Here is a 25,881-nt window from a genome sequence, read left to right on the forward strand (position 1 = left end):
AAAGGATATAAATTTACACTGAAGCATCCTGCGGTATTGAAAATATTTATTCCAGGACAACAAAACAGACTGTTCTCGGATCCAGAAGAAGCACGAAAATTTGCAGAACAATTACAAAAATAGACTGAGGGATGAAGACGGGTAATGAGAGCAAAAATGATCACGATTGATATGTATGTGGGTAAAGACAAAAATAGACTGAGGGATGAAGACAGGTAATGAGGGTAAAAATGACCACGATTGATATGTATGCGGGTAAAGAGGTATAAGAGTGAATAGAGACAATGGGCATACGTGAAAGTATCTGTAATTAGAGGAAAACATAGATAGTATAGACAAGAATTAATAAGGGAAGGTAATGGAATAGAGAGAATAAGGAGGGAATTAAAAGAGTGACCTTTGTGACATATAAAAAGTGAAATCTTTTCTGGGGGGGGCTGGGTGGAGGAAAAGAGCGGTCACTGCAAAATCAGTTGACGCTTGCGAGTGGATTCGCAAATCCAAATGGAGATGGGAGATGTGGTTGTCCGGCAAGGGATAAAGGACAACTCAGGAGGGGAAGGGGAGATTGGGGATAAAGAAGATAGAAATAGGAGAATAAGGAAAATGTTGGATGTTGTAGGAATGTTGTCTGGTAAAGAGTTGAAAATAAGAAAACAGAAATGGAAAAGGAGGAAAGGTAATGATGGAAAAACGGAAAGAGAAGATAAACAAAATATAAAATGGCTACGCTGAACTATATGACTGTAAATATTAATGGAATACATAACCAAATTAAAAGGAAGAAACTACTAAATTTACTGAAAAAGGAAAAAATAGATATAGCATTTGTCCAAGAAACACACTTAACTGAATTGGAGCACAAGAAATTAAAGAGAGATTGGGTAGGACATGTAACAGCAGCATCGTATAATTCAAAAGCAAGAGGAGTGGCTATATTAATTAGCAAAAATGTGCCATTTAAAATAGAAGAGGAAATAATAGATCCAGCAGGGAGATATGTTATGATAAAATGTCAGATATATTCAGAGCTTTGGAATCTACTTAATATATATTCACCTAACGAAGAAGATCAAAAGTTTATGCAAGATATCTTTTTGAAGGTAGCTAATACGCAAGGGAACATACTAATAGGAGGGGATTTCAACCTGAATTTGGATCCAAATATGGATAAAACGGGGGGAAAAAAATTAACAGGAAGAACAAAGTAACCAAATTTATAATTAAATCAATGCAAGAAATGAAACTTGTGGACATATGGAGGAAACAAAACCCAAAAGAAAAGGAATACTCATACTACTCGACTAGACATAAAACATACTCAAGGATAGACCTATTCCTGTTATCAGCCCACATTCAAGGGAGAGTTAGGAAAACGGAATATAAAGCTAGACTATTATCAGACCACTCACCCCTGTTATTGGCAATAGAGCTAGAGGACATCCCTCCAAGAATGTATAGATGGAGATTAAACCCCATGCTACTTAAAAGACAGGATTTTAGAGAATTTATTGAAAAACAATTAAAAATGTACTTTGAAGTAAATACGGAATCAGTGGAAGATAAGTTTATACTATGGGACGCAATGAAAGCATTCATTAGAGGACAAATAATAAGTTATGCAACCAAGATGAAGAAGGACTATAATCAGGAAACAGAGCAGTTGGAAAGGGAAATAATAAACATAGAAAAAAAATTAGCAATAAAGGAAGATACAACCAAAAGAAGAGAATTGGCGGATAAAAAAATAAAATATGAAACATTACAAACATATAAGGTGGAGAAGAATATAATGAAGACAAAACAGAAATATTATGAACTAGGTGAAAAAACACACAAAATCTTAGCATGGCAGCTTAAGACAGAGCAAACTAAGAAAATGGTATTGGCAACAAGGAAAAAAGACAAACAAATTACATATAATCCAAAAGAAATGAAGGAAAACTTCAGAGAATTCTATGAACAATTATACCGAACTGAAAACGAAGGGAAAGAAGGGAAAATAGATGAATTTTTGACTAAAATTGAACTACCAAAACTACAAATAGAGGAACAAAATAAATTAACAGAACCATTTGGAACAGTAGAAATACAAGAGATAATAAAAAATTTACCAAATAATAAGACACCAGGAGAGGATGGACTCCCAATAGAATTCTACAAAACATTTAAAGATCTAATAATACCGCCCCTCCTGGATGTAATCAACCAGATTGATGAGACACAAAACTTACCAGATTCATGTAAAACAGCAATAATTACAGTGATACTAAAACAAGGGAAAGATCCACTCTCACCAGCGTCATATAGACCAATATCTCTGCTAAACACAGATTATAAGATAATAGCTAAACTATTAGCAAACAGATTAGCAGAACAGGTACCGAAAATGGTAAATTTAGACCAAACTGGATTTATCAAAAAAAGACGCACAACAGACAATATTTGTAAATTTATTAACTTAATTCATGCAGTAGAAGGAAATAAAGCACCGGCAGTAGCAGTTGCTTTAGACGCAGAGAAGGCCTTCGACAGAGTAGAATGGAATTACTTGTTCAAAGTATTGCAAAAATTCAGTTTACCGGAGAAGTATATTAATTGGATTAAAGCATTATATGAGGGACCGTTAGCGAAAGTGACAGTAAATGGACATGTATCAAAGCAATTTAACTTAAGCAGGTCAACGCGGCAGGGATGCCCACTATCACCATTATTGTTTGCGCTAGCTATAGAACCACTAGCAGAATCGATAAGAATAGATAATAATATAAAAGGAATAAAAATAAAAGACAGGGAATATAAAATCAGTCTATTTGCGGATGATGTGATAGTGTACTTAACAGAACCAGAACTATCAATAAAAGAACTATATAGGAAATTGAAGGAATATGGAGAAGTGTCGGGATACAAGATAAACGTAAATAAAAGTGAAGCAATGCCTATGAATAACGCGGATTTCTCAAAATTTAAGGAGGAATCCCCATTCAGATGGCAAATGCAGGCAATAAGATACCTAGGTGTGCAAATAAACAAAAATCTAGGCCAATTATATAAACTCAATTACAATCCACTAATGAAAAAATTACAGGACGATTTAGAGCATTGGAAAGAGCTACCACTAACACTGATAGGAAGGATAAACTGTATTAAAATGAACATTTTTCCAAGGATACTATACTTATTTCAGGCATTGCCAATACAACTGACAGAAAAATTCTTCAAAGAGTTAAAGAAAATAGTAAGGAGATTTTTATGGAGAGGTGGGAAACCGAGGATAGCACAAGATAAATTAACAGAATGGTATAAACAAGGAGGCTTACAATTTCCAAACTTCAAAAATTATTATAGAGCCGCACAATTAAGGTACCTGTCAGATTTTTATCAAACAAGGGAAAAACCAGACTGGACGAGACTAGAATTAGATAAAATAGGGGAAAAGATACCTGAACACATATTATATAAATGGGACGAAAAATTGGTACAACATAGAACTTCTCCAGTATTACATCATCTCCTCAATATATGGAAGAAGATTCATGTAGAAAGAAATAAAATAAATTATCAAATACCAAAACTAATATTGACGCAAAATAAGCTACTCCCTTTTACAATAGACAACCTTTCCTTTAGAAAATGGGAAAAAAAAGGATTAAAAGAATAGAAAATTGTTTTTCAGGAAGTAGATTCTTATCCTTTGAACAAATGAGAGACAAGTACAATATAACTGGAGATACAGCGCTGGCATATTACCAACTGAGATCCTACTTGAAAGATAAATTAGGAGGCAATTTGAGTTTACCAGAGGGAAGTAACCTTGAATATGTGATTACAGATACAATGTTAATCAAAAGATTTATAACAAATATGTATATCAAACTGCAAGAAAAGGAGAATGAGGAAACAAATGGTAAAACTAAACAAAAATGGGAACAAGATTTAAATATAAAGATAAAAAAGGAAACATGGGAGAAATTATGTTCTGGAACGATGAGAAATACAATAAATACGAGGCTGCATATGATACAATATAATTGGTTACACAGACTATACATTACACCGCAAAAGTTAAATAAATGGGACCCAACAGTATCTGATAGATGTTTTCGATGTAAAAAAGAAAGGGGAACAACAATTCATGCAATCTGGACATGTGAGAGAGTAGAAAAATTTTGGGATGATCTCAATCAGATATTAAATAAAATAACAGAAAACAATATACCAAAGAATCCAGAGATCTTTCTCCTAAGTAACATAAAAAATAAAGAATTTGGAATTGACTTGGAAGATGCACAAAAAAGATTTGTTAAGATAGCCCTAGCCGTAGCAAAAAAATGTATTATGTCAACCTGGAAATTGTAAGATAATTTGAAAATACAACAATGGTATATAGAAATGAATAAATGTATTCCATTAGAAAAAATAACATATAGTTTAAGAAATAATATTGAAATATTCGAACAAGTATGGGAGCCTTACATTAAATACAATAGCGAAAACCTACCGGGAACAAACATTACCTAAGTTGATGGAAGGAGAAGAAAAGAAAAGAATGGACTCAGTAGAATTTCTGGTGTATTTTTGTTGAATGACAACATTGTCTGACTGAATTAATGCAACCTAGATTGTATACCTAAAATGGATGAGAGGGGGGGGGGTGGGGGGGTGGCTTGGGAGGAGGGAGGGGGGCGGAAGAAAAAATCACTGTAAATGTGTGGAAAAGAAAAAGTGTATATCAAGGCTATTGTGATTTATGGTGTGAAAAATAAAAAATTTAAAAAAAAAGATTAGATTGAATAGGCAGTTGAAAAATCTGGGTTGGGCGAACACAATTACTGATGAATTGGCGTGAAATGACTGTTTCAGGGCTCCAAGGCAGCAAACAAAAATAATGCTTCATTTAAGTGAACCTTGTTTGCATTTACCCGCTAGGTTGCTGTAAATGGGAAACATTTCCTGGATTACCAGCACAGGATAAGTCCGGCTAAAGTTGATACACTTGGAATTAGTGGTGTAGTTAAAATTCAAACCATTGGCTTCCTGGAGAATTCTGTAAGTAAGCAGTAATTGTGCAATTTGGGATTGATATATAATGTATATTATATCAATGTAGCTGTCAAATGTATTTTTTTTCATTTTCTTTTCCCCCCCCCCCCCCAAAATCCGGGATTTTGTTACTCTTCCACATGGTAACTAATGTTGGCTTCAGGATACAAATGTAGTTTCTTCACCTGCACTTGATCCTGTGTGTTTTTTAAAAAAAAGTGTGAGGGAAGGGAAGAATGGTTAATGAACACACAGCGTTGCTATGGATTCAATGGATCAATGGTTTCCCATAATATTAGCATGTCAGGAGGGCTACAGTGGTTCAGGTCAATAGCTTACCACTCAAGGGCAGTTGGGGATTGGCAGTCAATGTTGGGATGCCTACGATGCCCACATTTGATCCATTAAGGTACAGTGATTTGTGCAAACTGTATGTTTGATTCTCGCACCTGAAAGCTTTACCGTGCAATGAAGCCTTTTGTGCTAATTTTGTTTACAGGAGCAGAATAATCCATATTCTGACCTTCCAATGAAGAAGTGTAATGCAAAGAGGATTGTGAGTCTGAATGCTGATATTTTTAAAATCAAAAACAAAAATTCTGCCTTCAAGGGATTCCAATTTGACATTCTTGTTTCTTTGTATTACAGCAGTCAAAACCATCAAGTGCCACGTTGGTAAGTGTATATCTTTTGTTTGTGAGACACTGTTGTGGAAAATAATTGACCTAGCTGCTTGGTTTGTTGCAGCTTTCGACCTAAACCACTCCCTTCTTGTCTCCTGGGAAGATGTTCTCATCGTTTTTTAATTAAAAACCACAGAAGAGCTCTTTAGATACTGTGGCGTCAAAGCACAAGGGAAGTCCGCAAAAATTGCATTTGGTCATGGTTCTTCCTGACCTTTCCAGCTTGCCCAACCTTTCCTATTTTCACTCTTTGTTGGCTCTCTTCCCCACCCACTATATGGATAATTTTTTATTTAAGAAGCAAATTTAATTCCTTGGGAGAATATGATTGGACCCCTAGCTCCAAAGGTGTCCCCCCCCCCACTTTATACTTGACAAGTTCACAGTGAGGTCAAAGGGGTAGGTGATGGTGGTGAAATCTTTGTCAAAACCATGTATAGATAATCTCTGGTCAGCATGGACATATGGGTATAAGGGATTCTTTGAGTAGCAAAGCCATCATTCGAATTGAACTGATGATTTTCTGCAGCACTTTTGTGTACTGCAATTTTCTTCTTTACCACCGTTGCAATTGATTTTCTCAGTGAATGGGTATAGGGATCCGAGGCCAAATTGGTGAGAGTGTGTACAGTAAAAATTCCCATTATCCAGCACCCATGGTGATCACGGATCACACTTTGCAGACCGATTACCAAATAAGCAACAAGAAGGGGAGTAAAGGAAACACTAAAAGGACTGTTAAGATCATGTGTATAAATAAGTTGGAATGTTAATATTTGATTACAGATGTTTAAGAGAAAAGTTTTTAAAAAAAAGGCTTTGTTATATTTTTAAGAATAATATCTGGGGGTGGGGGGTGGGGGGGAGGATCTGTCCACTGTGAAATCTGTTGATACTTGCGACATACACTGCAGCCCACGTAGAAAAGGGAGATGTGGTTGTCTTGCAAGGTGGCAAGGGCAACTCGGTAAAGGGGGATTTAATGTTGTTTTTTTTAATAGTATCCTTTGGTTTTCTTATGGTTTTTGTTATTTTCCTACTAGTTGTGTCATCGTGTATAGTAAAGAGTAAGAACAATCTTAGAAGGGAGATGGAGGGGTTGAAGAGGTAGGATAGAGATGAAAATGGATGGGTAAGATGAGTACATTGAACTATATGACTCTTCACAATCAAATTAAATTACTGTCTACTTAAAAAGGAGAAAATAGACATAGCATTTACACAAGAAACACACTTAACTGAGTTAGAACATTGCAAACTGAAGAGAGACTGGGTAGGTCATGTAGTGGCATCATCGTACAATTCAAAAGTGAGGGGAGTTGCTATAGTAGTTAATAAGAATCTACCAATTAAGATAAAGTTATAACAGACCCAGCAGATCTGATGATGTGCCAGATTTATTCAGAATCTTGGAACTTGTTGAACATTTATGCACCTATTGAAGATGACCAGGAATTTATGCAGAATTCTTTTTTTAAAGATAGCAGACACAAATGGACACATTTTACTAGGGGGCGATTTTAATTTTAACCTCGACTCATCAATAGATAAAAACCGGGAAGACTACTATAAAAAGTAAAGCAGCTAAATTTACATTGAATTCAATGCATGATATGAAGAAAGAGATTATTCAAACAGACATAAAACCTGTTCTAGGATTGATATGTTCTTGTTGTCAGCTCCGATTCAAGGGAGAGTTCGAAAGATCGAAAATAAGGCAAGACTTTTATCTGACCACTCACCCTTGTTATTGACATTTGCTTTAGAGGATATTCCACCGAAAACATATAGATGGAGGCTAAACCCCATATTGTTAAAAAGGCAAGATTTTCGGGAATATGTAGAATAACAAATTAAAATATATTACAAGACAAATGCAAATTCGATAACAGACAAAATTTATATTATGGGATGCAATGAAGGCCTTTATTGGGGATAAATAATTAGTAACACGACCAAGATTAAAAATGAATATGATTGGGAAATAGAACAGTTGGAAAAAGAGAGAGTAATTATAGAGAAATATTTAACAAGAAAGGAAGACGTAGAGAAGAAGAGAGAATTGACATAAAAAGTTAAAATATGATACATTGCAAAACAAAGCAAAGATATTATGAATTAACCATATAACCACTTACAGCACAGAACAGGACAGTTCGGCCCTACTAGTCCATGCCGTAACAAATCCCCACCCTCCTAGTCCCACTGACCAGTACCCGGTCCATACCCCTCCAGTCCTCTCCTATCCATGTAACTATCCAGTCTTTCCTTAAATGTAAACAATGATCCCGCCTCAACCACGTCTGTCGGAAGCTCATTCCACATCCCTACCACCCTTTGCGTAAAGAAATTTCCCCTCATGTTCCCCTTATAATTTTACCCCTTCAATCTTAAACCATGCCCTCTAGTTTGAATCTCCCCCACTCTTAATTGAAAAAGCCTATCCACGTTTACTCTGTCTGTCCCTTTTAAAATCTTAAACACCTCTATCAAGTCCCCTCTCAATCTTCTACGCTCCAGAGAAAAAAGCCCCAGTCTGCGCAACTTTTCCCTGTAATTCAAACCTTGAAATCCTGTCAACATTCTCGTGAACCTTCTCTGCACTTTCTCTATTTTGTTTATATCTTTCCTATAATTTGGTGACCAAAACTGTACACGGTACTCCAAATTTGGCCTCACCAATGCCTTGTACAATTTCATCATAACCTCCCTACTCTTGAATTCAATACTCCGATTTAAGAAGACCAACATTCCAAATGCCTTCTTCACCACACCATCTACCTGAGTATCAGCCTTGAGGGTACATTTACCACAACTCCTAAATCCCTTTGTTGCTCTGCACATCTCAATAGCCTACCATTTAATGTATATGACCTCTTTAGATTTGCCTTTCCAAAATGTAACACCTCACACTTATACGTATTAAATTCCATCAGCCATTTCTCAGCCCACATCTCAAGCCTTCCTAAATCACCTTTTAATCTACGGTAATCTTCCTCACAGTCCACAACACCACCAATCTTTGTATCATCCGCAAACTTGCTTATCCACTTCTCCACCCCTACTTCCAGATCGTTAATATATATAACAAATAATAGTGGACCCAGGACCGATCCCTGAGGAACTCCACTAGTCACCGGCCTCCAATTGGACAAACAATTTTCAACCACTACTCTCTGACACCTCCCATCCAACCATTTCTGAATCCATTTCACTACCTCCTCATTTAAGAGAGAAAACCCACAAACTAAAAACAGAGCAAACAACAAGAACCATCATAGCAACAAGGAAGGAGGATAAGCAGATCTCATATAAACCATTAGAGATTAATGGAAATTAAAAATTTTATTATAAGCAATTGTATCAAACTGAAAACCCAGGGAAGAATGACAAAATAGATGGAATTTTGTCAAATACTGAATTGCCCCAATTACTAAAACCCCTGACAAGAACAAAAAAAAACATTATACACTAATGACATTACCAAATAATAAAGCGCAAGGCAAATATGAATTCCCTACAGAGTTTTATAAGGTATTCAATAATCTATTAATTCCGCCCTTTCTTGGAGGTAATGAAACAGGTGGAAGAGACCAAGAATTTGCCTGATTCATGTAAAATGGCAATAATTACTCTAATTCCAAAAACTGAAAAAGACCCGTTGTCACCGACTTCATATTGACCCATATCTTTACTAAATACAGATTATAAATTAATAGCAAAATTACTAGTGACTAGATTAACAGACTGTGCGCTGAAATTAGTGATGCAAGATCAGACAGGATTTGTTAAAATAGAAGAGTGGCAGATAATGTCTGTAAGTAAATAAAACACTAACTGTGGCAGTAGCACTAGATGCAGAGAAAGCTTTTGATAGGGTGGAATGGAATTATCGATTTAAAGCACTACAGAAGTTCAAATTACTGGAAAATTTGATCAATTGTATTAGAGCACTGCATAATGGTCCTTTGGCAAAAGTAGTAACAAATGGATATGTTTCAGACCACTTTAAATTGAGTAGGTCAACAAGACAGGGATATAGAACCATTGGTAGAACTGATAAGAAAAGAACCTACGATAAAGGGAATAAAAATGAAAGAGTAAGAATTTAAAATTAGCTTATTTGTGGATGATATAGTATGTTTAACAGACCCAGATAACTCAATAAAAGGAAGGTTATATACAAAATTGAAATAATATGGGGCAATATCAGGACACAAGGTTAATATTGATAAAAGTGAAGTGGTGCCAAGGAAGAAAGTCAATTATATAAAATGTAAATAGAATCCCCTTTTTAATGGCAATCACAGGCCATACATTACCTAGGTATCAAGATAGATAATAATGTAAATAAATTGAATGATCAAATGTTAATAAAAAAATACAGGAAGACTTGTAGAAATGGAAAGATTTATCACTATAATAGAGTGACTAAACTGCATCAAGATGTATTTCCATGGCTACAATATCTGTTCTAAATGCTATAGATTCCCTTGACAGAGGAATTTTTTATGAAATTAAGGAAAATTTTTAATGGAAGGGTAAAAAAAATCAAGAGTGGCTTTGGAAAAATTAACATGGGTGTATAAACAAGGAGGATTGCAGGGACCAAATTTCAAAAACTATTACAGGGCAGCACAGTTAAGATACCTATCAGATTTTTATCAGACAGGAGGAAAACTGGTTTGGCTCAAAATAGAATTATATAAATTAGGAGAAAAGGTCCTGGAACATTTACTCTATAAATGGGATGAGAATCTGATGCAATCTACCAAAACTACATCATATACTAAAAACATGGAGTAGAATAGATCTGGAGTGAAAGACGATAAATTATCAAAAATGTTACTAACGCAAAACCCATTAATTCCTTTTACAGTAGACTATTTATTTTTTAAGGAATGGGCAAGAAAAGGAATTAAAAGAATAAGATTGCTTTTTGGGAAATAATTTATTGACATTCAAACTATTAGTTGAAAACTTGTTTAAAAGGAAAGTTTAAAGTGATTGAACTCAGAGCAGCAAAAAAGGTGCATAATAATAACTTGGAAAACGGAGGCAACCTTAAAAATACAACAATGGTCCATAGAAATGAACATTAGAGAAAAATTATCCACAATCTAAAAGACAAATATGCTTTATTTGAGCAAATTTGGGAACCATACATAGAGTACATTAGAAACCGCCAATTTCAGACCTCCATCTCTTGACATGATGTTACAATTAATGAAAATAATTAAATATGAAATATTGAACACTATTTCCTTTTCTATTCTTCTATTGTTTATTTATTTCCTCCTTTCTTTCATTTCTTCAAGTTGTAGGGGGTAGGGGGGAAAGGGGAAAAAAGGAAAATATCACTGTATATTTTAAAGCTGAATATTTGTACATATTGTTACTAATGTAGTTTGCAGTGAAGTATTAAAAATTATAAAAAAAAACACTTGTTTAAAAGACTGAAAAATGTAAAGTAATATGGAAAAAATATCAGTATTGTAATCTTTAATTTTGTAAAGTTCACTTTAATCAGGTAATTCCCCTAATTTAGAAAATTTAAATTTGAACCTTGGTCGGTGACTCTGTAGCAGTGTTGCGCTAACCGCTACATTAACCATCATATTAAACCTCCTCCATTGGTTTACATTTTTAACACCTCCCTGAGTAACACTGTTTCAAAACCATCACCATTGTCCCCATGCCAAAGAAGTTGTCCTGCCTCGGTGATTACTCACGTCCATCATCGTGAGGTGCTTCGAGAGGCTTCCCCCCCGCCCACTCACTGGACCCCCCCCCCGCAGTTTGCATACAGATCCATCCGCTCCATGGATGATGCTATCGCCACCACCCTTCATCTAGCCCTCAACTATGTGGAAAATAAGGACTTGTATGTTCGAATGCTGTTTATTGACCAGTTTGGCATTCAACACGATTATTACCCCAGCACCTGATAAGAAAGTTGGGCCTGCTGGGACTAAGCACCTCCCTCTGCAATTGTAATCTTGACTTCATGACGGGAAAACCTCAATTAGTCTGGATCTGAAAAAGCATCTCCAAGACTATACACTGAGCACGCACCCCACCCACCCCCCCCCCACCCCCAACCACCCAACCAGGGCTGCGTACTTAGTCCATTGATATTTAATCTGCTAATTGTGCCGACAAATACAACTCTAACCACATCATGAAGTTCACTGCCAACACGACAATGGTGGGCCTTATCAGTAAGAACGAGGAGGCAGCGTACAGAGACAAAGTGCAGACACTAACAAACTGGTGCAAAGCAAGCAACCCGTATCTGAATGTTAAAAAGACAAAAGAGATGGTTGGTAGGTGGGGGGGACCATGCTTTGCTGATTATTGACAGCCGTACCATTGAGGTTGTCAAGAGTATCAAGTTCATCAGTGTGCACCTGGTCCCTTGACACCACGAAAGCCCAGCGGTGCCTCGACTTCCTGCGAAGGCCGAGGAAAGTCCATCTCCCACCCTCCATCCTCACTACATTCCACAGAGGATATTTTGAGAGCATCCTGTGCAATTGCATCACCACCCGGTTTGGAAGCTGTATCACTTCGGACTGCAAGACCCTGCAGAGGATGGTGAAGTCAGTGGAAAAGACCATTGGGGAACCTCTTTCCAGCATGAAGGACACCTACTACTCTTGATGTAGACAGAAAGCAATAAATATTGTGAAAGACTCCACACATCCCTCATGCAAACTATTCTCCCTTCTCCCATTTGGCAGGAGGTACTGAAGCACTCGAGCCCTTGCATCCAGAGTGGGAAACCGTTTTTTCCCCAAGCTATCAGGCTCCTGAACTCTTAGTACAGATGTGCATAATGTGCCATGGACTTTCAGTGTATACTTGTTAATACCTTAATATTTTAAAGTGTTAACTGCTTTCCTAAATTGTATCTATGTAAATATGCTCTGTGGTCCTAGAGAAACACAATCTCGTCCTACCGTGAGAGCATGGTAAATAAAGTTGACTACTACAGTAAAGTCTTATTAATATACATGATATTAATAAAGACTCCTACTAGGCAGGGATAGGAAGAGACTTTGGAACAATCACCCCAGCAGCAAGTGGTGTCGACAGGCTCTTCAACCTGGTGTCTCGGTCAGGCCCTTGGCATGCTTTCCCCACGCTGATAACCTGACTTGGGTCTGCACAAGTGTCCGGGTCAGGCCCTCAGCATGCCTTCCCCCCCCGCTGACAACCTGATGCACCTCCACACGCAAGGGTCCCGGTCAGCCCCGAGAGTGTTGCAACTATAACTGGAACTGAGAAAAAATGGAGGGGTGTGCAGCAGAGAAAATCTAGGCAGTTGTTAAGAGTAGGCTATTAATCTTCCTGTCAAACAAAATAAAAGACAAAGAATTAGACAGGTCTCAAAAAAGATTTTTTGTGATTGCAATAGCAGCAGCAAAAAAGGTGCATAATGACAACTTGGAAAATGGAGGAAAGCTTAAAAATGCAACAATGGTTCATAGAAATGAACAAGTGTATTCCATTAGAAAAATTACTTACAATCTAAAAGACAAATATGCTTTATTTGAACAAATTTGGGAACCATACATAGAGTATATTAGAAACCGCCAATTTCAGACCTCCATCTTTTGATGTGATAAGATACAAGTACGAAAATACTTAAATATGGAATTTTGGATGACACACTTTCTTTTTTCTTTTGTGTTTTTTTTATTGTTTATTTATTTTCTTTTATTCTTTATGTTACAGTGGGTGGGGGAAAGGGGGAAATTGTCACTGTGTATATTTTAATGATGAATGTTTGTATATATTATTGAAATGGTTCACGGTGAAGAATTAAATAAAAAAATATTTAAAAAAGTAGATTATTGGGTCGGAACAACACTGTGGGCCGAAGGGCTTGTGCTGTGCTGTGTTCCAAAAGCTGTTACAGATCTGAGAATACAAGCTTAGAGTTATTCTAGATTAATTTTATTTTGCACTTTCAACTGTTGGAATCTATTTTTGTTTGTAGGCTGTTCCTTACATGGGGAAAATCCAGAATGGCTTGAGCCCAGGTCATGTAATCACTGTTCAAGGCAAAATCAAAAAGAACCCAGAAAGGTAACTTTGCAGAGGCGGCTATACTGCTCCTGCATTAACACACTCACAACCAGACGGGTTGAGCTCAGTGAGCAGACTAGTTTATTGCAGGCTGATGGGCTGCACTTGTACTCCCAGCCCGGACCTGGCTGAGAACCGTGCTGGAGGGCGCTGACGTCACCCGGCGTCATGTGGTCCTCCAGTGCGGGTTTCTGAGCCCCGTGCTGGAAGGAAGGGAAACCCCCGACGGCGCCATTTTGGCCTGCTGCCCCGCCGCGTGGCTTGCAAGCAGGACCGGTTCACCTGCCTTGTGGTGAGCTGCCACAACTTATTATTATTGGATTTCAGTTGCATCTAAAGCTCCCATCATTAAATTTGAGCAGTCGTTCAGGGTTCATTTAAAGCAAGGGTCTCCAAACTTTTTAAACTGTTGACCCCTTCAGAGACTACTTGGTCACTCTTTGACCCCCAGACATGGAATCCTGAAGGGAGGGGGGTAAGAAAAACACTGGGTAGGGTGGCCGGATGTCTGGTTTTAGGCCAGACTGGCTTTTGAGCCCTGTCCTCTGCACCTCGATCCAGACATTAATTTGTCCTCCATTTGAAGATGGAAGCCCTACACCCCCAAATGGAGGTCAAATTAAGTGGCAGAAAGGACACTTACCTGTTAAATGTAGCATCCTGGGGTGTGCGGCTGGCTGGTGCATGTGCAATGAGGGGGAAACATGATGGCAACACAAAGGTTCATGGCAGGTAAGCCTCCTCACCCCCCTCCCATCTGCTGGACTGGGGTGGAGAGGTGGGGGGAATGGAGGATGCGCTATTTTAAATTGAGCCCCCCCCCACGTTATTGAACACCTTTAGTCCGCTGGCATTTATTGACCTCTTGGGGTTGATATCGACCACGTTGGAGACCCCTAATTTAAACATTTACTAAAGCACAAGAAATTTCATTTCCATACTGTGAGAACATTGGTATCAATCCTGAAGCATTGTTTCATTTCTTTCAGATTTTCTATTGATCTCCGATCACATGACTCCACTGATCTTCCATTGCACCTGTCACCCCGTTTCAGAGAGAGAGCTTTTGTTCGAAACTCTTATCTCAATCAAAGTTGGGGAGAAGAGGAGAAGAAAATAGCTTATTTTCCCTTTAACCCAGAGGCATACTTTGAGGTACATCAGATTGTCCATTTATGGATCAGATCCCCTTTGAGGTTTTCATACTGATCTTTTTACATTACACTTTTAAGTTACCTTAAATATGGGGGGGGGGGGGAGAATGTCACTTTGTCTTGAGGGTAAACAATAACTCTCAATACAGAATGCTTGGAATTATAAATGAAGATGTATCAGAAATTTTTGGTTTAAAATCAATCACTGTATATAGACATATAATTGTTGATACCATGAAAAATTTGAACCCCCTCCACCAATTTTTGGCCCTGGCTGCCCACCCATCTGAGCTTCTGATCCCCCGACCGCAGACTCTCCCCTTTCATGGAAATGTGCATAGGCACCCCCAACTCTTTATTCTGCAATTGCCAAGGCCTGATCATTCACTGTGAGTCCCAGGCCCAGAGCCTAGTTTAACCTACCTGGTGCAGTATCTCACACTTAAATTCCACCTGCCTTTCTTACTTTCTCAATTCATCCAGTTTCTGTTGTCATTCTCAAGATTTGGAGTTTAGGGGGAGAATGAAGTCAATTTAGTAGAATGTGTGCACTCCAAAGGCTAAAACACAAGGAGAGATGCAAATGAGCATTATTCATCCTAGAATAAGAATGATAGGGACTGGTTGGGTAACTTTTAAGGTGTTACGTGGGAAGAATGGTGAATCATTAATGATTTTTAGACTGCAGGCATGTAACAGCACAATCAAGGAATTTTGCCGCTGCACGGGCAGTCTCAAAAGGAATGTTCAGGAATGTTGAGTCGATTCCTGCACCGCGATTTATCCTGCAGGACCCCTACAACTTTTTTGGAGGAAGCCTGCAGTGTAACTCTACTGCACGTCCAACCACTGCGACTGTTGCACTCTGGTATTTGCAGTCTAAAAATGCACCCAGTGTGAACAACCACACGGGCATTAATTATATTAATTTTTTTGCAATTTTCCTGACATTGAACTCTTAAAAAGCATAATAGAAACAGAATACACATTTTAGGGAGTTGAAAAGTACTGTTGTATAGGACAATCCTCAAATTAAAAATTTCATCTTAAAATCGGGATCGTCTTATACAGAGTCTATAATTCTTACCATGACGACGAAGTTGCAACACTGCCGCCATCTTTCTGCTGTGTATGCCCCGTTAAGTCTCATTGCTCCTCTGCGGGGTTCATCCGCCTGATCTGACTGCTGCCAGCTCTATACAGGCTTTAAACGGCCTGTTACAGGAGCCAACAGTGGTTTATTTTGCCACAGTTGTGTGGCAAATCAGTGACGATGCAATTTTAAAATATCCAAATAAAATTGAAACTTTAAATGATTTATTAAAACTATCGTGATTTACTTTTAACAGTATCCACTGCTCAGCATTAAGAGCGAGATTTGGGGGGGGGGGGGGGCAATTGTCTTATTCAAATAGTTTTGCTCAAAAAACAAACATTTCAGGTGGAAATTCTGGGGGTGGGGCTCAATCTATACAGTGGCATATATGGTAGCCTTGTTTTTAAAAGTTAATACTTGGAACGTGTTCTGTTTGTTTCAGGTCATCATTTATTGTGGATCTGACTGCTTCAAGATAGCTGCAAATGGGGAGCACTTGGTGGAGTACAAACACCGGTTTACTGACTTAAATAAAATTGATATGTTGGAGATTGATGGAGATATCCAGTTAATAGATGTACAGACTTGGTAGGTGAAGGGAAACTGTTGCCCGTAACTAACATCAGTGCCAGATGAAGAGAGCATGTTTAATCTTCCCAAATTTTATTTCCAATTCCGGAATGAGTGAAGGATCAGATTGAGAAGAACATTTGGTACCTGGGGGACTTTTGGATATTACAAGATCAAGATATGGCATTTGGTTTTGAATTGCTTAACTAAGTCTACGAGAAACCATGCTTGAAGATTATATAATTTCAATAGAAGCCCAACCTAAAATGTTTTAGTTGAGTATTTGGGATTTTTGCTTTGGAATACCAAGCTACAATTCAAATATAAGTCTTAACCATTATCTGTGTAGCTTTTCAAATCCAGTGTTTATGCCACATCTTTGGAGCTTATTGAAGAACATATTATTTAATTTGCACTGATAATTTTCAAGCAGAAGTGCCCCACAAGTGAAATTATTTTGTAATTTGGAGAATGTGGCTTTTTTTTTCCCCGTTTGATTCTTAAATTGTGCCCACCAGTTTCTCTGGATTTGTCCTTGCAAGATGAAAGTTATTCAGCGTATCCTGAATCATCTCTAAAAGGCTGAAGCAAAATTATTACAATCCAATTGGATATTTTTGATGTATTCACTTTGCTTCAGTGTCTGATTTGTCTCCCCACAAAGATGCATTTAAACCTCTTCTCTACTTCATTGGAACTTTAAAAACATTGTTGGCAGAGTATTTATTTGCAACAAACTTTGCCATTTCAGGGAAAGTCCAAATCCGATGTTTCCATTGCCTTTGACCAAGACCAAGTGGTATTTCATCCATGTCATTGTATGCGTGTGTGCAATACGTTCTCACTTTGATCATGGACTTTGCTAATAGTTTGACTTGTATTATATTTGTGGGAGGTTCTTACTTTGTACACACATAGTTTAGCAATTTGAAGTGTACAAATTAAGTCACTGACATGTGGATTTGTAGGACAAAATGTTAACAGGACTGCGTAATCTTGTGATTCTCATTATTGTCTGAACATTTTGCTACGTCTCCATCCAAATCTCACATGTAACTTGTGAACCAGACTGTCCTTTGATAAAATTTCCACGTTAATTGTTGAACTCTTCAATCAGTTAATTTATCACTTAACCATTGTCTGCAAGTTGTTTTGTATGTTTCACTTAGGGCATTCCTCTTTTCTGTAACACTTGGCTGGCATTTTGTTTATGGATAAAGATATTACTGTACTTGAATTTACATTTACCTTCAGTAAAGTAGATGCAGTCTTGTAAGGTATTGTTGATGCTGAGAATGTATTAACCAAATTTAGGATATTGTGTATTTTTTCTTTGCACTTTCTGTCAACAGCCAAGTGGATGATGCATTTAATGACTGAATGGAAGGGATGGGGGGAAGAGAAACTACCTTTTCATATCAAGTAGTATTGAAGTTCTAACCCATTGCTGGTATAATGAATTTATGAAGATTCAATCCGTTGTACATTATATTTGAGCTCAACCAGAGATTTTTCAGATTGGCCATGGGGAGTTATGAATTTTGGAATTGGTGAATTAGTTTGTAAAAATTGTAAAAAGATTGTATAAATATCACCTTTTGCATACTATAGGTCCCCCTGGGGGCCACAGCACATTTGAGTAAAAGTTTTTTAAATTCACGTAACATAAATATTTTTATGTAGTCGGTAGAAGTATGGACAAAACTTGACTGCTTCAGTTTGAGTAGTTTCCAAAGAGGACCATAAAAAAAAATTGAGAATGGCTGGTCTAGAGTATTCATCTGGGAACAGATGCATCATAACTGTCTAAAATTGTACAGAAAAACAAGTTTGGGAGAAATAGGAGCCTGGTGGTTCTTATCGTGACAGCAACCGTTTTCCCACTGATATCAGCCTGCATTTCCTAGTTTTCCTGTCATTATTCACAACACAATTTGAGTGACAATTTGTAATTTTACATTCAAGCACAAAGAATTTGTGCACGACCTCACCCACAGCTTTAAAATATAGAGTTAGGAATTAGTTCTGTTGCTGACTGAACTCTACTCTCCCACCCTTTTATGGTGAGTTGATTTGAAAGTAGTTGATTCAGAGCCCACCTTAATTTCAAGCTGAGAATTCCAAACTTGCTGCAGTTTTTAAAAAAGACATTATCTATGTTGCTTTAATTGGTGTCCTTAAGGCTGTATTCCTTTTTAAGTCCCCTAAACTGGTCTATATTTTAGCACTTAAAACTGATAGGATAATTGCCTTGTATCTTTTGGGCCATTATCCTCTGTATTTAACATGAAACATTTAGCATGAAACAACATGACTCCATTTCTACTTTCCGCCTGATGGAATGTTATCCCTTGGTTGAATGAGCAACATTTGGGTCCCTCCAGCATTACAGATGTTTATTTCAGGTTTATCTCCCAAAACTTTGACCTGTCAAAAAAAAAATGCTCAGGTCACCATTCATGGAGGGTTAGTGGATGTCAACAACTTTTGAGTAGTATACCACCCCCCTTGAAAATACTTGGCTGTTCTTTTTTGTTGCTGGGCCTAAATCTTGGAACTCCCAACCAAACACAACCAGGACTGCAGAAGTTCAGAGCAGCTCCCCCCCGGCACCCCCCCCCCCCCACCACACTTTTTAAAGGGTGTTTTGTGGTGGGAAATGTTAGTTTCCCAGCAATGCCCACATCCACAATTTTAAAAGATGATCTAATTTTTAGATTACGTCAAGCAGGAGCATAAATAGAATCCATTGTGACTACTCCATAATTCAGTAAGATTAGGGCAGACTGTGTACACTGACACCTAATGCCACATTCCTGGAGTTATCACAAGCTGTTGATCTATGTATTCGAGACTCAGACTAGTTTTCACAGTTGCTTTGGGAACAGAATTGCAAAGGTTTCCACTTTCTAAGCGAGACTGATGCCCATTCTCCAGTCCAAAAATAAAATTAACTTCTACTCTGTTAAGACCCTTAAAAATTGTACTTTTCAATTTTGGAAACCCATCCTCCTAAGAATACCTTCACTGCATCCCATTTAGAGCAGATCTATCCTTCCATGGGTATGGAGGCCAGACTTTTTCGAGTGCAGGATCATCTGGGCTTTGTATATTTTTTATATTAAGATGTCTCTAATCTTGTATTCAAGCCCTCTTGTAATACATGTCAATATATTGATTACATTCCTAATTGCTTATTGAAGCTTTCTGTTGACTTCCAGTGATGTGTGTGTATAAGGGCACCCAGGTTATCTGAGCATTAAGTACTTTCATTCTTTTGTTATATTAAAATACACACCATTGATTTTACCAGTGACTTATTTTGCATATCATCTTCCAAATCCAAAGCACCTGGCTGAAGCCTCTCCTCCGTTCACTCTGCCACCTAGTGGTATATAGTTAGTTCAGATATTGGGTGGCTTGGTGTGATGGCATAGATGGGAGACGTGAGGGGACACCTCTCCCAACAGAACTGCTAAAAACCCAATTATTAAAAGTTTTTAAAAAAATTAAATATTTTTATAAAACACTGTTAACTGTAATAATCAGGAAAACCGTCTCAAACATTAAAAAAAATGACCAAGCAACAACCACCAATTACAGAAGAATTTGGGCCTACCTTTGAGATGGAGCAAGGAGACTCAATTTCTCACCATCCATGTCCACAGAGACCATCTTTGGGAAAGGTACAGATGACTCCAGCGCCAACTTGGAGCGCCAGTGAAGATGGTGCTGGAGCCTGGAGACGTTTTCCTTCGGACTATGAAGAACAACCGTGCATGCGTGAAACTTCGCATGCGTGTTACAAGAAGTTTGGCCTGTGGTGCGGAGGGGAGCGATCTCTCACGGCCCTGTGATGCTGGACCACTGAAGGAGAGGACCAGAGCCCGTGGACGAGTCAAGATGCAGACACTTTCAATAGAGGATGAAGGTGAAGTCGTCAGTGGAACTGAAGAAAAGGGTTATATGGAAGTCTATCCAAGCACAGAAGAAGAGGAAGCTGTGATATTACAAGGTTAGGCCCTCATCTAAATATGTTCAGGAGAAGGCTGGAACTCCTCCTTATCCAGACCCTGCAGTTCAATTAGATACTCTGGCTAAACAAACTGAAATTATGTCAAAGCAAATGAATCAAGGTTTTTCATCTTTTGAATAATCAATTTACTGGTATGAAGGAAGAAGTGCTAACTATTAAATCTGATGTGGCAAAATATGTGAAGCTGGTGGATAAAGTACAGGATAAAGTTAAGAAGATTGAAGAAGACTTTCAAGATTTTCCTGATAATATTGATCAACATAAAGAAAGGATGGGAGAGATGGAGGATTCTTATACTATTTGGGAAATACAATAAAATGATTTATTAAAGAAGATTGATGCTTTGGGGAAACAGAGTCAAAGGAATAACGTTAAAATTGTTGGACTACCTGAAGATTTTGAAGGGTTAGACCTAGTACAATTTTTTTTCAGAAATGGATTCCTGATGTTTTGGGAAAGGAATATTTTCCAAATGGTTTAGAGCTGGATAAAGCTCATAGAGCAATTGGAAAGAAGCCCTTTCCTGGACAACTGCCACATTCCGTATTAATCAGGTGTCTGTACTATCAAGATAGAGAACAGATTTTACAGGTTTCAGTTCAGAATCCAAGAAAAAAATCAAGCTCCTTTGGTGATTAAGAATAATAGAGATTTTTCTATGCAGATTTGAGTCAAGCTGTTACTAAACGTCGCAGAGTTTAATTCTGCCAAAGCTGTTTTGAGAAAGAAAGGATATAAATATGCTTTTTGATACCCTGGTATTAAAGTTTTTTATGGAGATTTTCAATCCCAATTTTAATGCTGATACTGAAGCTCTTACATTTGCTAATTCTTTGCCTGATAATAAACAGAAGAAAAGTCAAGAAAGTCTTTCTGAACAATTCAAACTAGCTCAAGAGGAGAAGAAGAATGATGTGCAAGAGAGGGAATGTCAACAGTTGGTTGAAATTGACATTGATGCCAATCAAGTTATCAGATTTGGAGGAAGCTTATCATACTTGAGATGATTTATTTACTTTTTATTCTGTTCGGGGGAGGTGGTTTTGTTTGCTTCTCCTTCTGAAGTCATTGGCCACTTTGTGGTATAATCACTTCCCATATAATTCAGGGAGGTCGTACTGTGGTACAGAACTTTGTTGGGTTTTTTATGGGATTTTTTGGGGGGAATGTATTTTTTTAAATATTGGCCATGGATTGGATTCCCACTACATGTGGCATGGAGGTTTTTGAGGTAAATTAAGATGATGACTAATTTGAATTTTGCTACTTTTAATGTTAATGGGCTCAATAATCCAATTAAGAGAAATAGTTTTGGCTTATATTAAAAAAGTTGAAAGTTGATATTGCTTCTTTGCAAGAAACACATTTAATTGAGAAGGAGCATCAGACATTAGTAAGATATTGTGTTGGTCGGGTTACAGCTTCTTCATTTAATTATAAAGCAAGAGATGTAGCTATTTTGATTAATAAGAAACTATCATTTAAGTTGGAATCAGTAAATGAATCAATTGGTAGAATTGTAGTTGTAAATTGTAAAATTTATTCTGAATCCTGGACTTTGAATATTTATGCTCCTAATGTAGAAGATGAGATATTTGTAGATACTTTTATTAATTTGAATCAGGCATATGAAAAAGTTACGATGGAGGTGATTTTAATTGTTGTTTTGATCCATTACTGGACAAATCTCCAAAATCCATAATTAGGACTAAAATGGCAAAACAGTTGATAATTTTAATGAAAGATATGAATTTAGTCGATTTATATGGAGGAGATTAAATCCTAAAGAAAAAGATTTTTTGTGTTATTCATTTCAGCATGACTCTTATTCTAGAATAGATTTATTTTTGATACTGGCACAATTACAAGGTCGTGTGGTATCAGCTGAGTATAAGAGTAGAACACTGTCAGATCATTCTCTTAATAACATGTACAAGTTTAGAAGAATTATACTATGTATCAATGGAGATTTAACTTGTTATAAAATTACAAAATTCTACATTTTTAAGGGATAAAATACAGCAATTATTGAAGATAAATATGGATTCAGTTAATAGTCAATTTGTTGAATGGGATGCTTTTTGAGAGATGTATTTGAGAGGACAAATTATTAGTTTTACATCTAAAATTAAGAAACAATATTCATCTGGAGTTAATAAATTGGAGGAGACAAATTTTAGATAAAGATTTACAACAGAATTCAACAGATTAAAAAGTATGTTTGATTAATATGAAATTACAAACATACAAATTTGAGAAGTTATTACAAAGAACTAAACAAAGATATTATGAATTAGGGGAAAGAGCTCAAAGTTTTAGCATGGCAATTAAAGATGAAACATTTTCAAGAACAATATAAATGGTATTAGAAAGAATTCAATAAATCTCATGAGATTAATGATATCTTTAGGGAATTTTATGTAAAATTATATATATTTGAATCATAAAGATGAAGTTAAAATTGATATTTTTTATCTGACCTTCATTTACCTTCTTTGAGTATTATGGATATTAAAGAATTGGATGCTCCCTTTACTTCTAGAGAGATTATAGAAGCATTTCTATCTATGCCTAATGGGAAATCCCCAAGCAAAGATGGTTTTACTTCTGAATTTTATATTAAAAAAACATTTCAAGATTTATTCATTCCATTATTGATGGAAGTATTGAAACAAGTGATAGAGGTTCATTCTTTTCCTGATTATTTTTCTCAGGCAATTATTGTGGTAATTCTTAAAAAAGATTGGGACCCTTTGAAACTGAATCTTATAGACCTATTTCGTTGTTAAATGTTGAGTATAAGATTGTAATGAAGGTTGTAGCAAATAGATTGGAAAAAAAATATTTACCAGGTTTGATTCATTTGGATCAGGCTGGATTTAGTAAAAATTGTTATTCAGCAGATAATATTATGAAATTGATTTATTTGATTCATATTTCTTGGGAAGAATCCAACCTACCAATGGTTAATATAATTTGAAGCAGAAAAGGCATTTGATAGAGTAGAATGGAGTTTTTTATTTAAAGTTTTGGAAAAATTTAAATTTGGACCAATATTTATTGGTTGGATTAAGGCTTTACCTAAAAATCCTACTGCTAGAGTTGTGACGAATGGACAGTTATCTTTACCTTTTATATTGAAATCTACAAGACAAGGCTGCCCTTTGTCACCAGCTCTTTTTGCATTAGTTATTGAACTTTTGGCTCAGATGATAAGGCAAGATAATAATATTAAGGGTATTAAAGTGGTCTGATGAATTTAGAATGAATTTATTTGCAGATGATGTTTTGATATATTTAACAGAACCTCAGAGTTTTTAAAAATCGTTATATGATGGGTTGGAACAATGTGGTGAAATATCAATTTATAAAATTGGGAAAAAAGTGAGATCATACCATTAGCAGAAGTGGATTATACTTGTAAATATATTGTTAAATTTAAATGGTTGGATCAAATTAAATATTTAGGTATAAAAGTAGATAGAAATTTTAGTCATTTGTATGAATTATGTACAGTTTAATAAATTTTAAAAAGATTTGAATCAATGGAAAGGTTTATCAATTACATTAATCGGAAGAGTTAATTGAATGAAGATGAATATCTATCCTAGGATTCAGTATTTTTTTTCAATCTATTCCTTGTAAGATTCCAATTCTATTGTGAGAAAGTTTATATGGAAAGATAAAATGGCAAGGGTATCTTTACAAAAATTAACATGGAAATATGAATTTTGAAAATTATTATAAAGTGGCACAATTAACATTTATTTATAGAATGTTTGATTTGGAAAAGTCACTGGTATGGGCAAACATTGAATTATCTCAAATTGGTGAGAAGATGGATTATTTTATTTATAAATGGAATTCTAAATTATTACATAATTATAATTCACCTATTTTGATACATTTAATGCGATTATGGAATAAAATATATGATGTAATAGGTACCCAAGGGAAATTTTCAAGTAAAACGCCGTTAAATCAAAATAAGCTATTTCCTTTTATGCTTAATAACCAGTTTTTGAAATTATGGGATCAAAAAGGAATCAAATCTGTACAAGATTGTTATGAAACTTGCTATTTTATTTCTTTTCAAAGAATGAAACATCATCAAATACTCTTGTTAATATCAAATTAAAGCTTTATTGGATAATTTTGGACATACTTTGCAGCTATCTAGACCATCTAAAGTTGAAATTTTACTTAGATGGTGGGAAGAAGAGATTTGTATCTGAAATGTATTAAGTTATTACAGAATAAAATGCCTAAGTTAGATTTGCATAAATCTAGGTTAAAATGGGGGAAAAAAGATTTAGGAATAGTTATTAATCAAGATGATAGGAGAAATTTATGTAAAGGTAGTATGACTGAAATTGTTAATGTGAGATGTCGGTTAGTTCATTATAATATAATTTCTTCATTCAACTTGGTTATGTGAAATGGTTAAACCTTTTTGGAAGCAACTTAAGGTTTTTTTTAAGATGTTATTTTTAAAGTGAAATTTATATTAGATCCATCAGTATTTTTGTTAGGTAATATTAAGTTGTTGAGTTTAGAATTAAGATTAACATATAGATTTCAAATTGCATTTTTGAGATTAGCATTGGCTGTAGCCAGAAAACGTTTAACGATTACTTGGAAAAATGACTGATTGAGAATATATAGATGGCATATGTGTTATGACCCCAAAACCCAGCAGCAATAGACATTCACCAAGACAAGTGGTTTTTAAAACAAAAGTTATGTTTAATCAACTTTAAACATGAAAATAGAATCAAACTTTAACTTATCTCTATACTTAACTAACCCAAATTAACCCCCTTCTAATTCTAAGCCCACGTGTATGTAATGTGGGTGTAAATTTAAGAAAAGTTCTTTGGTTCACGGTTCAATCTCACTTCTCCTTCTTCCAAGTTCTCTGGATGCAGGCAATTCTTATACTGTGCACAGAATTCAACATGTAAATTTCACCAGGCTTTGGTGCTCGAAAGGTAAATGTTTACCGCTCAGGAAGGTTCTTGCAGGGTTTGCAGAGAGATTTGTTGTTCCAGGATTTCCACAACTGAGGTACCACCATTAGTCATCTCAAGGTCTCGCTGATGAAACTTGGTTTCATCAGGGTTTTCCAGATGGTAACCTCTTTCAGGCCACTAGAGTTCTGTTCTGTTCCAAGAGAACCATCAGACAGATAGCACTTCCAGCCAT

At 36.3% G+C, this 25,881-nt stretch overlaps 1 protein-coding gene across 3 annotated transcripts in view; it reads left to right on the plus strand.

Moving 5' to 3' along the window:
• The window catches only part of LOC138760416 (galectin-8-like), a 44,988-nt gene extending 25,039 nt beyond the window's left edge, over nt 1-19,949 (plus strand). For all 3 annotated transcript variants that reach the window (XM_069930985.1, XM_069930986.1, XM_069930987.1), the window contains 6 exons: nt 4,930-5,049; nt 5,543-5,599; nt 5,692-5,718; nt 13,732-13,820; nt 14,810-14,975; nt 16,513-19,949. In XM_069930985.1, coding sequence (XP_069787086.1) covers nt 4,930-5,049; nt 5,543-5,599; nt 5,692-5,718; nt 13,732-13,820; nt 14,810-14,975; nt 16,513-16,662 — 609 coding nt within the window. In that variant the 3' untranslated portion in view covers nt 16,663-19,949. The remainder of the gene's footprint in view (nt 1-4,929; nt 5,050-5,542; nt 5,600-5,691; nt 5,719-13,731; nt 13,821-14,809; nt 14,976-16,512) is intronic.
• The last annotated feature ends 5,932 nt before the right edge of the window (nt 19,950-25,881 follow it).

The sequence above is a fragment of the Narcine bancroftii genome, chromosome 4 (assembly GCF_036971445.1).
Source record: "Narcine bancroftii isolate sNarBan1 chromosome 4, sNarBan1.hap1, whole genome shotgun sequence".
NCBI lineage: Eukaryota > Metazoa > Chordata > Chondrichthyes > Torpediniformes > Narcinidae > Narcine > Narcine bancroftii.